The sequence below is a fragment of the Colias philodice genome, chromosome 2, assembly GCF_061535455.1.
Source record: "Colias philodice isolate Cphi_HAF_F1 chromosome 2, ilColPhil1 Martin Lab GWU primary, whole genome shotgun sequence".
NCBI lineage: Eukaryota > Metazoa > Arthropoda > Insecta > Lepidoptera > Pieridae > Colias > Colias philodice.
Window position 1 is genome coordinate 11,669,215 of NC_143087.1, and position 18,531 is coordinate 11,687,745.

General features: G+C 35.4%; 2 protein-coding genes and 1 long non-coding RNA gene across 7 annotated transcripts in view; 1 reads left to right on the forward strand and 2 right to left on the reverse strand.

Moving 5' to 3' along the window:
- The window catches only part of LOC149490773 (uncharacterized), an 819,148-nt gene that overhangs the window by 738,207 nt on the left and 62,410 nt on the right, over positions 1-18,531 (reverse strand). The window lies entirely within an intron of this gene.
- The window catches only part of sky (GTPase-activating protein skywalker), a 97,519-nt gene that overhangs the window by 18,429 nt on the left and 60,559 nt on the right, over positions 1-18,531 (reverse strand). The gene's annotated exons all lie outside the window — the stretch shown is intronic.
- On the forward strand, positions 14,580-16,057 carry LOC149490811 (uncharacterized). Its single transcript, XM_089709914.1, has 4 exons — positions 14,580-14,642; positions 14,726-14,803; positions 15,026-15,206; positions 15,598-16,057. The coding sequence occupies exons 1-4, from the start codon at positions 14,580-14,582 to the stop codon at positions 15,663-15,665; spliced, it is 390 nt and encodes a 129-aa protein (XP_089566040.1). The 3' UTR covers positions 15,666-16,057.

Sequence of the window (18,531 nt, forward strand, 5' to 3'; positions counted from 1 at the left end):
GTGTTTAAAATTAGAAAAAATGTGATTTTGTTTTATCTTTTCTAGCTAAAAAAAATTCCTTAATATTTTTTATCGCAGCAAGTTAATACAAAATACAACAGCCATCATCATTGTATTTTATAAGATATCGTTTTATATTGATCCTGAAGCTTTCATTATATAAATAAATATACTTATAGATAAAGTTTAACTTAACAGGATAACTCTTTGGAAACACTTCATTAATCATTGAATGTGTTTGTGATTAAATAATACGGGATACTTATATTCGGGATATTCCCTGCATTGTTAGTGGGAAAGTCCAGTACGTATAATCAGTAAAGATATTTATAACTGAATTGTAAATGTAAAACGCATGTCACATTCAATGGACTAATATAACATTTCCAGAACCGCATTTAACTTGATTTCAGCTACAAAATGGCACCATATATTTCCACCCACGTGGGCAATAATAAACATTTTAATTAAAACAATGTTCATTTCAAATAGCATATAAAACTATAGCTTTCAAATAATCCTATTACGCAGCACCACACCTCTTCGTTGGCGGATCACCAAATGACGCTTTAGAGCGGCCGAACACGGGCGGTTCGAGCAGTTGAAGGCTGAGCGACGTACACGGACCGCTCGAGCGGTCGGTTGTTGACTGCTCGAGCTGTCCGCGCAGTTAACTACTTGAAGCGGTCGCGATGGTTCGAGCAGTCCGTGTACGGCAGCGAACGAATGTCTATAGTTCACCGCGCGTTCGCGGCTTCAAGCTTCCTTCAACTGCTTGAAGCGGTCCGTGTACGGCCGCCCTTAGAGATTAGACTCTAGCTGTTCTAATTGCTGTAAACAAAAGTCTAAACAATACCACTCTGGCACTGTTTACCCAATGCCAATCAGCATTGCCAATAGTTCCGCACTTTATATTCTGGTAACCGTGGCCAAATCTAGAGGAAAATAATAGTTATGACCGGCCGACTCGGCTAATGTATCCGTATCACTTGGGGGTATAAAATAGTTTACGACCTTTTTCAGACGTGCCGTTAGGTATGTGAAGAAAAAACTCGTAAAAATCTTTTGAAACTTTTGGATTTAACACGAGAACTTTATATAAGTAGGTATAAGATAGTCGGGTGATGTAAATTGACAAGATGGAAGCTTATAGAAATTCATGCAAAAAAGCCTCTAGGTACAGTACAAGTAGCCTTAGTTTCGTTACTATAATAATTAATAAGTAGAAAACATCACGGTTGATATTATCAGAAAGAAAGAAAGAAAGATCATTTATTTGACTCCACAATAATAATTAATAAGAGCTAGCGCGCACGAGCAACTTTGTCTCCGCAACTATTTTGTCTCCGCAACTATTTTGTCTCTCCACCCATGGGCTAGTATGAAAGTGCGCGCACGTAGCGACGCAACTCCCCATACAATTGATGGGAGAGACAAAATAGTTGCGGAGACAAAGTTGCTCGTGCGCGCTAGCTCTTACAAACACAATTGACACAGAATACAATACTTAATTCAAATTAAAACAACACAACATGAAACAAAACAATACAAGTACAATAAATGAAAGAGTAAAATAAAATAAAATGAAGCCGAAAAGTGGAGCCAAGTCAGGTAGCCACTCAGCATAAGTTGCAATATAGTTTATCACAACAATATACATCCGAGACAAGCCTGATTACTAGTAATCGCAAATAATAACACCTTCATTTAATTAATACTCAAATAACAACCTGAACTCTGTAATTGGCAAATTCTCCAAGCTATAAAATGACAAAATAACAAAATTGTCTCGTAAACAAATTGTCTATACTCAAAAGCAATACAATAAACAGTGATAAAATTAATAATTCACATACAATCGACTGATAATTTACAACATTTAGTATTTACGAGGCGGTCACGTGTGCAGAGCTATGCAATAACCGATTGACAAACATATCTTGTTTCGTTTATTGCACTGTGTAGTGTATAGTAGTATTATTTATTGGGATTGTTTATTATGTTTATATTTAATAGTCATTTAGATAAAATGCCTCGGCGCCTACATTTTTAAAGGTTCCCGTCTATGTTTTAGTCGACATATAGGACGTATTCAATTTGATTTTTCTATGCCTAAGAGACCCTAATATACACTAAACACTGCATACTTAACACGCTTTAAATTTGCTACCAAATAAACTGTAGTCTGTACTCTGTAGATATAATATTTGAACATTTTCTATTGAGTAATTGACTGTGAAAACTACAACTTGTTGAACTAACATGGCTATACTACGCATAACTTAGGGAAACTTATGCCAATCTTGTACATTGTTAGTTGTTACTTTGCGCATATTACTATGCGTTTACTTTATAATAACTTCTCGGTTTTACAGATAAGATACTAGGTTCTATACAGCTATACTTACTTTCTATTGACTTCAGTAACTAGGAGAACGTACATACCATAACATGTTTAGAAAAATAAATTGGAAAGAAAGAAAGATCAATTAAATTTGGAATAAATCTAGTAAGGTCGCATCTTTGCCATGTAGTTATAATAATCCTAATAAAATAGTTTTAAATAAGTACAAGACAAAAGACAAAATAATAAAAACAGTCAAAAGCTTTTTCTAAATTTTCCTTTAAAACTATCGCATGATCATTTCTGGTTGACCCCGCACAGGTTTTTCCTAGTGGGTTAACCAGGGATTTACTACAATTTATATGAGTTGTAAAAAATTGTGAAACAAATAAATAAATTTGAAATTTGAAATCAACATTTATTCACACTATTCTCTTATTCGGTCCTAGCTCAAACATCAAAAATAGACACTTCATACAAAGTGTATAAAGTGCGATAATTAGCACTACGTCACGTGTCACTGACCCCAGCAACAAAACATTAGTCAACCAATATTTAACTATTCAATATGGAAAAAATCACACACCTGGTGGTTAAAATTTGGTATGTATTACTAACATCGAATAGCGGCTTTAGCTATATAAGACCAACTAAGTAATGGTGAAAAAATGTGAATCATAATAAAAACCATGACAAGTACAACTCTAAAGCCCCGGCCCCCAGTACCCGGCAGCCCCGCTATTCCTGGCTACGATAGCGGCCATGGTCACGGCGGGGCAGGGGGTGCTAAGAATCTCCGGAAGAGATACGGCTATCAACGACGACGACTTGACCTGGCAACGTATAACACACGTACTCTGCGGAATGACGAGAAAATATACGAACTGGAAGAAGAAATAAGCGGTTTGAAATGGGATATTATTGGATTGTCGGAGGTCCGAAGAGAGGGAGAGGACACATTGACTCTTAAATCTGGAAACTTATTCTACCATCGTGAAGGTGACCAAAAGTCCCAAGGAGGGATCGGATTCCTTGTTAATAAGTCGCTTGCAAACAATATTTCTGAGATAGGAAGCGTGTCCGCTAGGGTAGCATATCTTACACTCAAAATGACCAAACGGTATTCCCTGAAAGTAATACAAGTATATGCACCGACGACAGCTTATCCAGATGAAGAAGTAGAATCCATGTATGAAGATATCGCTAAAGCCATTAACATTGCTAAAACATATTATACTGTGATCATGGGCGATTTTAATGCGAAAGTGGGCACAAAGAATGCAGACGAGACAAGGATTGGACTTTTTGGGACGGGAGTCAGGAACCCCAGAGGACAAATGCTTTTGGATTTTATGGAGAGAGAGGGCCTGTACCTGATGAACTCATTCTTTAAAAAACCGAAGCAACGAAAGTGGACCTGGATTAGTCCGGACGGATCTATTAAGAACGAAATTGATTTTATTCTTTCCACGAAACGACATATATTTAACAACGTCTCAGTGATTAATAGGCTTAAAACTGGTAGCGATCATCGTTTGGTTAGAGGAACGTTAAATATCAATGTTCGGATGGAAAGATCGCAACTGGTCAGACCCACTTTTCGTCGTTTAAATCCAAGTTTCCAAAAACAAGAAAGCTTTCAGCTCGAACTTCAGAATAAATTCGAAGCGCTACAAGACCTTGATTCTGTCGACGACCTAAATGACTCCATAGTAAAAACTATATATTCAACTGGTTTGACGCATTTTAAGACCCCCCGAAAAACTAAAAACCAAAAGATCTCGGAAGTTACTCTAAAACTCATGGAAGAACGTCGCCAAATGAGGTTACAAACGTCGACGGACAAAGAACATTACTCACAGCTTAACAAGCAGATCTCCAAGTCACTGAGATATGATATTAGAAAAGCTAACACGATCCACATACAAGATACAATTGAGCGAAATAAAGGCTCCAAAGTATTTGCAAGGGATCTCCGTATCGGACATAGCCATATGACTCAGCTGAAGACCGAAAGCAATGTTCTTGTCGCGTCCAAGTCAGAGATGCTAGGAGTAATTGAAAGATATTACAGCAATCTATATGCTTCACAGATCCAGCCGCCAACGAATGAAAAAGATAAAAGAGCCAAGCTTACTCGCCATCATACCGATGATATCCCAGATGTTAGCTTGTATGAAATTAGATCAGCTCTCAAACAAATGAAAAACAACAAAGCCCCAGGGGAAGACGGTATTACAACTGAACTACTTAAAGCTGGTGGAAAACCAATACTACAAGTCCTACAAAGGTTATTCAATTCCGTTATCCTGAACGCTACCCCACCAGAGTCGTGGAGCAAAAGCGTAGTGGTTTTGTTTTTCAAGAAGGGTGATAAGACACTCCTAAAAAATTATAGACCTATCTCACTTTTGAGCCACATATACAAGCTTTTTTCCAGAATTTTGACAAATCGCATAACACGAAAATTGGATGACTCCCAGCCTCCCGAGCAAGCCGGTTTCCGCAAATCATTTAGTACCATGGATCATATCCACACGCTGCGGCAGATTATACAGAAGTACGAAGAGTATAATCTGCCGCTCTGTCTAGCATTCGTGGACTACGAGAAAGCGTTTGATTCGGTGGAAACCTGGGCTGTACTTCAGGCTCTCCAACGATGCAGAATAGATAGTAGGTATATCGAAGTACTGAGAGGATTATATAACAAGGCCAATATGACAGTCCGTCTCCAAGACCAGAACACAAAATCAATTCCTATACGGAAAGGCGTACGACAAGGAGACGTGATCTCACCCAAGCTCTTCACTGCCACCTTAGAAGACATCTTCAAACTTCTGGATTGGAAAGAATCAGGAATAAACATCAATGGGCGATATCTCTCTCATCTTCGGTTTGCAGACGATATAGTTCTCATGGCGGAATCTCTTGATGACCTGAAGAAAATGCTAGAAGACCTCCATAAAGTATCCCAACAGGTAGGCCTAAAGATGAATATGGATAAAACAAAGATTATGTTCAATGCCCACATCGAAGCTAAACCTGTCTCTCTGGGATGCTGTGAACTCGAAATTGTCAAGGAATATATATACCTGGGACAAACGATCCAGCTAGGTAAATTCAATTTCGAGAAGGAGATAAACCGCCGAATCCAACTAGGATGGGCAGCTTACGGGAAGCTACGCACGATCTTCTCATCAAACATACCGCAATGCCTAAAAACAAAAGTATACAACCAGTGTGTGTTGCCAGTTATAACATATGGCGCAGAGACATGGTCGTTTACAAAGGGCCTGATAAATAAATTAAGAGTGACCCAACGAGCTATGGAGAGAGCAATGCTCGGAATTTCTCTGCGCGACAAGATCCGCAATACGGAAATTCGCAGACGAACGAAGGTAACTGACATTGCTCTCAGAATCTCCAAACTAAAATGGCAGTGGGCAGGCCACATAGCCCGCAGGACCGATGCTCGTTGGGGAATACAGGTCCTTGAATGGCGACCAAGAACCGGACGGCGCACTGTTGGACGCCCTCCCACAAGATGGTCGGATGATATAGTTAAGGCAGCAGGGCGCAGATGGTTAAGCAAAGCCAAAGATCGGCAACTGTGGCACAGTATGGGGGAGGCCTACGTCCAACAGTGGACTTATCCGGGCTGAATGGATGGATGGATGAAGTAATGGTGAATTAATTACCACATATACTTCGATACAACATTATGCATTTTAATATATATTTTTGTACATAGCTCGAGGTCATTATAATGCAAATGGTAACAGAATGTCCTAATATAGGTACGTTCAATGTTGATACAAACAATAATAATCTAACTTGGCATAATTATCTGTGTATTTCTATAATTATCTGTATCGCCTGTTTTTGCGCGAAAGAGTAACAAACATCCTCATATACAGCTTTTAAGCTTATAATACTTCATAATAGCTGTGAATTTGTTGAAATTTTTATTCAGCAAATTCACAGTCTTACAGTTCTTAATAGATTTTTAACACACTAACCCGTCTTCAGACTTCCATATATTTATCGCGATTCAAAAACTCATCTTGTTTACATTCCTTATCTCTCACCACGATAAAATCGTTGACATTAGCTATTTTTACAAGATTATTCTTGCAACAGTTCGGTGTCCGTAAAATTACTTCCATCCTCATATTAAGTTTAATATAAAAAGTTAAATTTAACCTTAATACTTTCAGAATTTGTAGATATATATAAAGCAGACCAGTTAAAGACACTTTTAACAACTCAACATTTTTACTTAAACCGAACTTATGCAGATAAAGTTTCAGCAAAAAATGTCGAAAGTTCCTCCGATATGATAAACGCTTTTATGTCACAAAATATAAATTGATCAACTTACTATACCTACTATAATTATTAGCATCGAAATTATCACGTCATAATAATTAAACTACCCACAACAAACTTCATTAGCCGGTAGCTGTGAAATTATACAAAACAAAGTATACGTTACATTACAATGACGTTAAAACAATGATAAATATTATCCGTGTGTAATCTAGTTAATAGAGGCGTGACGTCACCACGTACCTACCAACGTATGAAACAAATTGTGAATTAACGTAAAAAATTACATATTATGTAAGTATACATTTCGAATATATGCAATTAATAATAAACTCAAACTCATTAAACGCCTTCAAACATAAATATAAAAAACACTTATTGCAGGAGTTTGAGTTCCAACCTTAGTTGTGTGATGGTTATTCACTGTCATTAGGTTTTACACATTATGTAGGTATACTATCTATCTGTCCATTACTATATTACGTATTATTATTTTTATTTAAACCTTAACATTTATCCATTAATATTAAGTTAAATTATTATAATTATGTATTTTATTCAATAAGCTTATTATATGTAAATATATTTATATATGTATATAATATATATAATATCTATCTATGAACGTACTGCCGCTCCAATCGCTTCAGAGAGGGGCCACTGAAAATCAGCGTTGCAACTATATTGCAACTTATGCTGAGTGGCTACCTGACTTGGCTCCACTTTTCGGCTTCATTTTATTTTATTTTACTCTTTCATTTATTATACTTGTATTGTTTTGTTTCATGTTGTGTTGTTTTAATTTGAATTAAGTATTGTATTCAGTGTCAATTGTGTTTGTTCTTAATTATTACCTATTGTGGAGTCAAATAAATGATCTTTCTTTCTTTCTTTCAATTTTTAGAGTTACAGTCTTCTGTGTCAGTTTGTTGGTTCGCTCATAAGGCCACTTTCTAAGAGGCTTATTTGTTACGTTTATCAATTTATTACAGGTTCATTATACTATTATTAGTATTTAACTTTATTATTTTATGTCGTGCAAATGCCGACTGGCGCAGGGACGATAGGCTAGTATAGCATAACCATAAAAGCTCAAAAACTCTTGGTTAAACTTTCTCCGCTCCCACCATAGAACGATATAAAGTGCGTACGTGATTCATAACACGAAGTTACAGTCTTGATGTTTATTAAAGTTCGTATTAGACTGTTTGCACAGAGTAGCCAGGTTGTTTCAATGTAGATAAATTAACTCACTTCTAAAGTTTTCTTATAAAATTGAGAATTAAATGTTCAATAGGGACGTTTGATGTTTTGGAAGCGAAGTTCAAAAGCGTATCATTTAAAATACAAACGTCAGTAAAGTTGCAAAAACCAAATAAAAGCATTTAAACAGCAAACATAAATAAAACAATAATTAAATATCTTAAAAAAAAATTAAAGCTTTGCATAATTCCCAAGCTTTTGAGTCAAATCATCTCCAATTATATATTGTATCACAAATTCACAACAGAGTATCTACATAGGTCAAATTTTTATATTGAATCCGTTTTCTCCAATAGATAAATAATATTTTTAACCTCTATACGTAAACATCCATTCGATACAATCAAATCTGCGATAACTGTATTCATGACACGTCTCAAAGGTAAAACCCAGAGTCGGACGTGTTGTATTTTTCTATGACACTGTATGGAAACTTGGTAATAAACATTTTTAACCTGAGATGAACTTTGTTTTTTTTTCTTTATTATAAGAACCTTACTCTATAATTGGTCAGTTATAACTTTATAAGAGCTCCTATTACATTGATAACGAGAATTTATCTAATCAAATCCTATATCTATGGAATACGAATATTTCAGATAAAATTTAACTAATCTGAAATGCATCAATATGAGAAAATAGCTTTGTGACACATAAATAGTATAAACATGAATCATAGATAGCCCTTTAACAATTTCATGAATGAAAACCCATAACATTTATCAACATATTAAGTCATCCTGTCTCGTGACAATAATTCAAGAATATTTAGGGACTAACACATAAATATCTAGTACAATAAATACTTACGTTATAGTTTGTTATATAATAATTAAGTTCATTTAACCATACTTTTAGCATGTAGGAAACCATTGTGATTTTGAGAAATAAAGGCTTTTTTATTTTATTTTACTATAAATACGCCAATTCCGCAGCCAATATATGAATCAGTATGACAGTAATATTAGAAACATTTTATCCGTCACGTAAAAAACTTTATTCTACACGTCAATAAAGAGATGCGATAAGCAAACGCGTAAAAGATAGCCTGATATGAAGTGAAAACAAGATTTGATGATTAAAAAAAAGATATAAAAATACTTAGAGCTGAATTTGGTTAATTTTTCAAAGGGACCTTTTTTACGGGTTGTTACAATCAGGGCGCTTGTGCACTACAAGGAATTTTACTGTCCGGCATTCCGATTTTTTACGGTCCGGTGTGGCATGAAAAAACCGATGAATTGCTTGTGCACCTGTCCGTCTTTACTCGGATCAGTGCGGTACAGTTCAAGGAAGTTTGGCGGTATAATGCTATCATAAATGATTGTTTTTGCATTTTACAAGAAACGAGTAAAAAATATAGAAGGTGAAATATTATATTATTTCGTTATAATAAAAAGTAAAGTTTCGTAAGAGATTTAAAATGCGAGTTTCACTTATTTATTTTAATCGGTGACGAGGAGCTAAAGCTATTCCCACTTGAACTTTAACTTACCAAAACTTACTTAGATAATAATTATAGGTCAATGCTTGGTCAATGTATATAAAATAACAATACCGACTTCTCAAATCTCATTGCCAGCTAAAAGAAAGTAAAACAAGAGCTTGCTTTCAATTGGCATATGCAATAAACAGAGTAAAATCCAAGCAAGTGGGCATTCGAAAACAATTATACCTACAGCGACTCGTAAACTCAAAAAACCATCCGGAACTTTGATCCGGAATAGGGAAAAGTAAAATGTCGGACAGTAAAATTACGTATAGTGCACAAGCTAGTATTTAGATTAATTGCGTGCCATACCGGACCGTAAAAAATCGGAATGCCGGACCGTAAAATTCCTTGTAGTGGACAAACGCCCTCACTATATGTTTTTTCCAAGTACTCCCGTAAAACTTCTAGCTTGCAGTTTGGCATTTGATGTCATATGCGTCAAATGAAGACGTAGGGATGTTTGGTGCAGCCGATAAGAGAAGAAAAATAATATGTCCTAATAGGTACTAATAAACCGTTCCTAACTACCACTAAAAAAGTTGACGATATTAATATTGCAGAAGGCCACCTCTGGGAAATTGTCCGATAAATTAACGTTCCTCTTACAAGCCAACAAAAGAATGCACTAATACCTCATTGACTTGCTCATCCACGAGGAAGTTTTTTGCATACTATATATACAATCAACGTAATGCAGATCTCGTGATGCTATTCGAGGAACCATTTAAAAAATTCATTCGCATTTGTTCCTTGTGTGACACGAAGACGAAAATAATTGCATCCTTGAAAACATTGTAAAATGTAAACACAGTCATAACTCAAATGTAATTAAAAAAATTCAAACTAGAAAAAAATCTGGAGTCATAAAACATTTAATGTTTCTGCCATTTCATATGCTCGATATGAAATGTGTCATTAAACCCAAATTATTATGAGCATATTGTGTAACATCTAAACGTTGCAACCGTAATAATACCGCAATTAAACTATCTACGTGTTTTATGAATACTTTAACATTACGTAGTTTGTAATTCTATCAATTTGGGTGTATTTACGATACTTTGCAATATAAACAATGGCATACATAAAGCGATACAGCTTTGGAATATGCCCAAGATATTGGCAGGAGTTGGAACGAACGCCAATAATTTGGCTGAAATATTAGCTGGTCAGATTTTGTTTTCTATCTGTTTTGCATTACACGATCTTTGTTTTAGATCAACTGACGAAATAAGAAACATGTATTAGCAAATATTATGAACAGAAACAAATAAGAACCAAAAATTGAGACTCAATCGAGCTACTTGCATAATAATGTTCAGATATAAGCCTTGTTTACAATATAAGGCATTAAGCAGAACAAAGACTTTGTTGGCTTCTGGTTTAAAATGTGAAAATATGTTTGCTACATTTATTTAATAAACACAGTACAACTTAAGATAGCATACATCAAACAATGTAAAATGTAAATAATTGGATCTGCGTACATTTTTAATTCGCTGCATTTGTTAAACAGTATAGCTCTAGTAGCTTCTTCCTACACATCCAAATTTTATATCACCGCTACACGCTACTGCCAAATAACGCATTACGCATAGCTCATTAAATTTGAAAAGGCATCTCAGTCGAGCGCATAGATCATAACAATGAAATGTATCATCCTAGAACGCGTGGCATCCAAATCAAAATGTATCGTGCAAAACAAATTCCAAAAACATTAGACAAAGCGTGAATAAACATATTGGCAAAGTGTATGAAATAGCAATTCTGCCGGACTACGCCAATATGTTGGCTTCACTCCCGCACTAAAGCTGCCTGAGCTATAATTAATCATAAGGAAGTGAAATATTTTAGATTCAATCTGTATCGTAAACAATACCAGAGTATATTTGAACCGAACGAATGAAGAATTGACTTTGGACCGGACGAAGGTCAAACGCTGGATACTGAAGACAAAATTTAAAAACATGGTAAAGGCTTTGTATAACGTTAGCAAATGTTTAAAATTCTACACCGAAAAGTTCTCCAAACCTTTGTTAGCGGTAAACGACCTTTCCCTTTGTGGAGAAACACAATAACAATACAGTAATTAAATCACTGTTCCATAAAATGAAATTACTATACTAAAAGACAGTTATTAAAATGAAGTTAATTGTGTTTAACTTTTGGGACCGTAAATTTCATAATGTCAGTATAAAATGCGTTGTTTTCCTCATGTAAGTCTTGGCATTGGAAAAAACAAATTGAAGATAATTATAATAACACCCAAAAAATATCATGTAGAAATATCACGAAAACAACAACTTCCAAACAACCCTTGACAATACGGTAAGAGTACTACATAATCTAGTAGTCGTAACATTTATACATACTACGTTATAGATAAGAAGAAAAAGTAAATAAAAATTGAATCATATGATTACAAGGAAAATGAAAAATTCTTCGTAATACAACTACCGGAGAATACAATAATGATTATGATTATGAATACAAATCACTTTTCAAGAATTAGCGTAATTATAGAATACTTTAATGATTGAGTCACACTACGATATCAATATTTTCCTTGAAGAGGATTTAGGAAGCTATCAATGTCTTTAATTCATGAACGCTAAACTTCATTGTTGCTGATGATTGTTGGGACATTAAAGTGAACCGTTATTAGATGACCAAACCACCGAGATTGTACCGATTTTTATATATTTTGTTGCACATTACCATATTCTGACTATATACATCGTTACTGTATATATCACGTGAAGGAGACCCTAGAAGCATCGTTCAGTTAACTATTTCAACGTTGTTGCCAACTGAGTTACACAGTGCCAAAATTTCAAGATGCCAGCAAGCAATACAGAATCAAAACTGATTATTATTCTTAATATAACCAGAGTTAATATACTGAAAGCTGCCTCAAAGAATTTGGTAAACTAGCAGCATAAAGAATAAGTAGACGGTGACACGTTACTAAGCAAGTTTTGTATTGAGATAAGGGGAAGTCCTAAGAAGGCATAAAATGATATGTGTGAAAGATAATAACTGTTGAGGATTGATTGATAAAATGAGGAAGAAAACACAACTTGTGCCACCCCTATTGTGATAAGGGCAAAAAGAAGTCAATTGTAGTACAAACAATGCGTGTAATCAAGGGCCGTCAATCATACACGCAGTACTGCAATCCGCGGTCCGGACGTGCGCTCGTAACCCCACCTTTGATGTACCCGTTTCGTTCACTGTTTACAGTAGGGCTGCCGCATGGGTATTGTTGTGCAATAGCGACGTAACCAAAATAAATGACTTTGAAATGGAATGAATATGAGAAAATGCATTGCGATTTAAAATGTTTCACTCGCAATTGTAACAGGTTAGATTTGGCACCAATTTCCACGTACGACGTGGTGTCTTTTTTTTTGTATTTTTCGTGAGTAATATTTTATTTCAATGCTTTTCATTGGGATTGTAATTCTAAATAGTTAAACGATTTAAATACAAATACATGATCGAGAATTTCAGAATGTTGAAATGTACTGTTATGGATGGAAAAGATCAATAGGCATATTTTCTTCTAGAAACGAGGGATAATTTATGGTCAGTAAAATTGGAATTAAATCAAGTATCGCCAACCCTAGCCTACGCGATTGGAATTCTCTTTGGATTCGGTTCAATCCAAGGCCACCGACGACTGTTTTATCGAAACATCACGTGATTTGTTGCAATGCTTTCTTTATTTTTAGTTCTGCTATTTACTTTATTAACGGCTCAAGAAATTACGCCAGACTGACCCAATTCATCACGATTTACGTATCAGATAGATATTTAAGCCGGGAATAACGATTATTTTTCGCATGCTTTATTTTTGGCATGCTTTAAACATTTCCATTGAATACGGCCGAATCAATATTTGTTTTGCAAGCTTATATAAAAATGTCTGTGTGTTTATTAATATCTTCGGTACGTTTATTTTCAACTGTATCCTCCATTTGAACAACGTTTCAGTACATCATGTTAAATAATATTCAGTAAAAGTTTGATACCGAATATTTAGGAACAGAGAATTAAATATCAGTTATGTTGGGTCGCGTATATTGGATATTACTTAATATTCATAAAGTCATAATAAACACAAATACATCAAAATATGTTACGCGGCGTATATTTCTCAAGAGGTAGGCAGGAATTGCCACCTAATTTTATTTATCATAACTTTGCATACAAAACTGATTTACTTCTATTTATAGAAACACAATTTCGCATTAAAACAATAGTTCCAACACATTAGTATTCAGTACAGAATCTGAAGCCGGTCGCAATTCCACCCCTGCTAGGCTATTCTGTAAAAAACGCGCCCGAACTCGCATCTCACCTGAGTGAGTCGACTCACTTCACTTTCGAACGTTCGAGTTTTTGGTTTCGCATTCTGTAAACATCCGCTCGGCAGAGGCGAAGCGAAGTGAGTCTCACTTCGAAACTCACTTGCTTAGTGAAGGGATCTTATAGATTTGAATTTATCGACATTGTTATTATCTTTAAAATGCGGCAATTTAACACATATTGAAGACATAATAACACTTTAGTATTGTACCGTGGGTGGAATTAAACTAAAATTGCAATTTTACACTGATAAATTCTTTAAAATTAAAATAATTCTAACGTCACTGAAAAAAAAAGGACGATTGTCTGTGGTTCGTTCGTGACGTTTGTTTATTTCTCAAGTGGTTTTTTGTACCTAATTTTAAAGTGATTCGTGTTGCATTCTTTCTAAAAGTTTTGTTGGAGTTTTAGTTAATGTTTGAGTTTGGCTTTATTAAGTTGTTGTGTAGTTGGTGTTAAACGTGTTGCATAAATTATTTAAAGGAGAAAACTGCAAAAATAACAACTATGAGGTGAGTAATGTGATGCTCGTATTTAACTAAAATATTATCTTATACAACAAGCTTATTGAAATATTTAACTTAAAATCTTAAACATTGTAGCTCCTCGGAAATGTCGTCTCATCCCTCCCGTGCCCAAGTAGAATCTAGTCGACTATCTTAGCAAACATCCTAGCTTAGCCAAGGGTTTTTCAACAGTCCCGAGTGCTAGAGACGAAGCTAGAAAAACATGGGAGGAGTTGACTATCAAATTAAATAGCTTGGGAGGCTGCACTAAAACATGGAAACAGTGGACAAAGGTTTTGCAATTGGTGAAAGGCATTTGGAAATTAATCCATTTGAAGTAAGCTATTGTTATCGATTTTGTTGATCCGATACATGTATGTATGTAAAATATAATTATTCAATGTCATGTTCTTTTTTTAGGAAATCCCCGTCCTTACTGATGCCAACGAAAGCCCCACATTGCCGACTTCATCTATGATAAATGAAACCACAACTATTGTAAGTAAATACCTAGTGTATTAATAAAATATAACTTAATAATAAACAACTTATTAGTAAATGTTTCTTATATTGTTCTAGGAATACCAAGTCTTGGATGAGACTGCTATAAATACGGAAAATGTTAGAATGGCAGATACTGAGGTATATATTAATAAGATATTATGAAAATGGTACTTTTTTATTGATTCCAGTATTTGAAATACTATGTTTTGTTTTCAGAGACCTCAACTAATTCAGCAATATGTTGACTGTATCCCGAATCCCGAACCTTCCCCTGCTCATACACCACCGAGAGCGGAGGTAACGAGCCCTCTGCAAGCAGTTACCCCCTCTGGCTCAGGCAACTTTCCTGCTCGACGTCGATTGAACGTCGCGGGTCCATCACCACGTCGTACTACAAGTAATTATGAGATTTATGAATTGATTTACAATATTTATAATCCATACTAATATTATAAATGCGAAAGTAACTCTGTCTGTCTGTCTGTTACTCAATCACGCCTTAACTACTGAACCAATTTGCATGAAATTTGGTATAGAGATATTTTGATACACGAGAAAGGACATAGGATAGGTTTTTCCCAGAAATCTTACGGGAACGGGTTTTTCTTTGAAAACGCGGGCGAAGCCGCGGGCGGAAAGCTAGTCAACAATAATTTGGAAATACATACAAATAAATCTAAATAATACTTGATAATAAATTAAGGAAATAATAATAACATCAGAAGACTTATCAAAAATTCGTCACCGGTGGAAATAATAATAAATTAATATTTATTTTTACGTTTCAGGGTCATCGAGTCGTCCACAACAACTGCAAAGAAGACGATCACCTCCATCACAAAGGCGGCAATCTTAATTAACAACCTTTACCGAAAGGTTTCTTAGCTTGGAAGAGCAACGGATTGAGATTGACCGTTGCTACTGTGAGTTACAGGAGGTGATGGTCAACTCACAAAGGGAGACCAACAGAATGACAGCAGAGGGCCTGATTGCCGTCGGGGAAGGTCTTAAATTATTAGCTGAAAATTAAAAAAAATCAAATACTTTTATACTTAAATACATTTATTAGTTCTTAACTTATTTTAGTAGTAAAAAATTGTCTGTGGTTTTACTTATAGTTTCTTAATTTACTAACATTAGTTTATAAGCCCTAATTGAGTTACTAACACCTATGAATATAATTTTCCGGAATAAATAATTTGCATTGATTTTTGTTTGAATTAATTATAATTATCGCGTGTTCCTTGCCCTCCATAATTCATTTATCAATCTTTGTCTACATGGCTGACCAAGTGCAGTTTCATTGGGTACATCCTCATTTGAAGCTACACTTTGTCTGGTCCTATGAAAACCAGCCTCAACCTCTAGCTCTGAATTGAGTATGGCTGGAGCTTGCAGGCCGGCACGATTACAAATATTGTGAAGCACGCAACATGCTCTTACAATCTTCGAAACCGTGTCGGGGTCATAATGTAGGACTCTATGTGCTAATAGGCATCTAAATCTGGCTTTAAGGACCCCAATTGTTCTTTCTACGGTGTTTCTTGCAGTAGCATGCAGCTGGTTATAGTGATGTTCTGGTGTTCCCTCGTCTGCATTTGGAACTGGCACCATTAGGTACTGACGCTGCGGATACCCAGAATCACCTGTAACAATGAATATTGTTAAAAAATAAAATGTTTTGTCATCAACAATTATATTTTTATTAATGAAACTAGGAGTTTTCAATGATTTCGCCTGCTCTCCAATTTTTATGAATTCCGTGAACTTCGGTAAAGCCTAAATTACTCAGAAATAAAGTAGTTTTTTTAATGATGAAAGAATTTTTGAAGGAATTAATCCAGTAGTTTTTGAGTTAAATATTTACAAACAAACAAAGATTCGTCTTTATAAATTAGCTAAGAGGTAACTCACCTAACAAGTACACAGATTCGCCTGTTTGTACTAATTGTTCGAGGTGGTCCCGAATGATGCAATTATTAAAAATAAGGCTGTCGTGAGTCGCTCCGCCATATGTTGCATCTACATGCATTATGTTCAAATCTGCATCTGTGAACTGCAAAAAGAATTATTTTACAACTATTTTTATGTGGCTGTTCTAATGAATGTTATAAAAAAATATAGGTACTAGCAGCGTCTTGTGATTTATACTGCTTAGTTAATGATCCTATGGAATTGGTCCAAATTTCATTAAATCGATTTTCTGTGGTTCAAGTGTGAAAGCGTATACAGACATTATTATATGAGGCTTACCATTTGTACATTTCTTGCATGATATCCTTTGCGACAGTAGTATCGTTCTTCATGGCAAGTTGGTCTCACCATTGTCACAAAAGTCCCATCTACACATCCTATTACCCCAGGAATTTCTCATAGAATCTGCAATAAGAAATAAAAAAATCATTAAATATTTTTCATTAACATGATAGGTTTATTTAGGTAGGTTGTTTTGAGTCTCAGTCTTTCTTCAGAATTTTGGGGAAATCTTATGTATTTTTTTACTATACTTGGATGGCTTAGGGCTTCTATGACCTCGTGGATACTACGAGATGCTGATGGCTGCGACACAAACGAATTTATGTGTTTTCCACATATCCTTTGATAGATCCCAGTCGCAAAGAAAGAAAGTGCACATAACAACTGAAAAAAATGAATGAAATTTCTTGAAACTATCAAAATAAAAGGTACTTAATCTGATAAGGAAACCATCCATAATTAAAGTCGGTTAATAACTCAAAACGTTTTTAAAGAAACCGTAAGGGAGAGAAACTTTGGACTTTAACATAGGGTACCTACCAATTGAAAGGGTGACATCATAAAAAATAATCGGGGATTAGATGACGTTATCGTTAGTGGTTCTATGTTCTATGCGAGGAAGTTATGTTACCTTCCTACATAATGGAATGTTTTACAGAGTTATGGGAAAGTTATCCCAATATTCACACGGGATCGGGACTTCCGCAGATGAAATCACGGGACCGATGACTATTGTAACAGTAACTTTTCATGACATTATGAATACACATATAAAGCACTTAGATACATACCTTGACTCTAGCAGTTAATCCTCTTCGTCGACGTTGAGGTTTTTTAACTAAAACTTTAATGTCTTCCATCACTTGAGAAACTAGTTCTTCCGATAAACGGTAGCATTCAACAAAATTTTTATTTCGATTAATAATTTGCATTTCCCGAATGCTGGTACTTTGCCGGCGACTTTCTATTATATCCACAGCATTAGCTTCTCGTATTATAGCACTTAATATAAAATAACGCGCCATTTTAGTAAAACAATATATAAAATTTGTATCAAATTTGTTCCACAACCACTAACTCACTCACGAACTCGGCACCTAATAGGCGAGTGAATTGCTGACAGGTGAATTCGTATTTGTAAATACTCGAACTCGACGTTCGAGGTGTAAAATTACCTTACAGAATGCCGAATTCATACTATAAACGTCAAAATACTCACTTAGCACAGTTCGCCTCGTCGCCGCTCTCGACGATGTGGCGCCACTAGTACTGTCGAGTTTTACAGAATACGAAATCGAAAACTCACCGCGGATTCCGCGTTCGAGTTTTTATAATAACCTTACAGAATAGCACTGCAGGAAATCCAGCATAGTATTACAGAGTGAGATTAAAACTGTCGACACAAACTCGGTAGGGCGGAGGTCGTGACCTACATCGATGTAACGACCCGGGGGACTAGCGACACG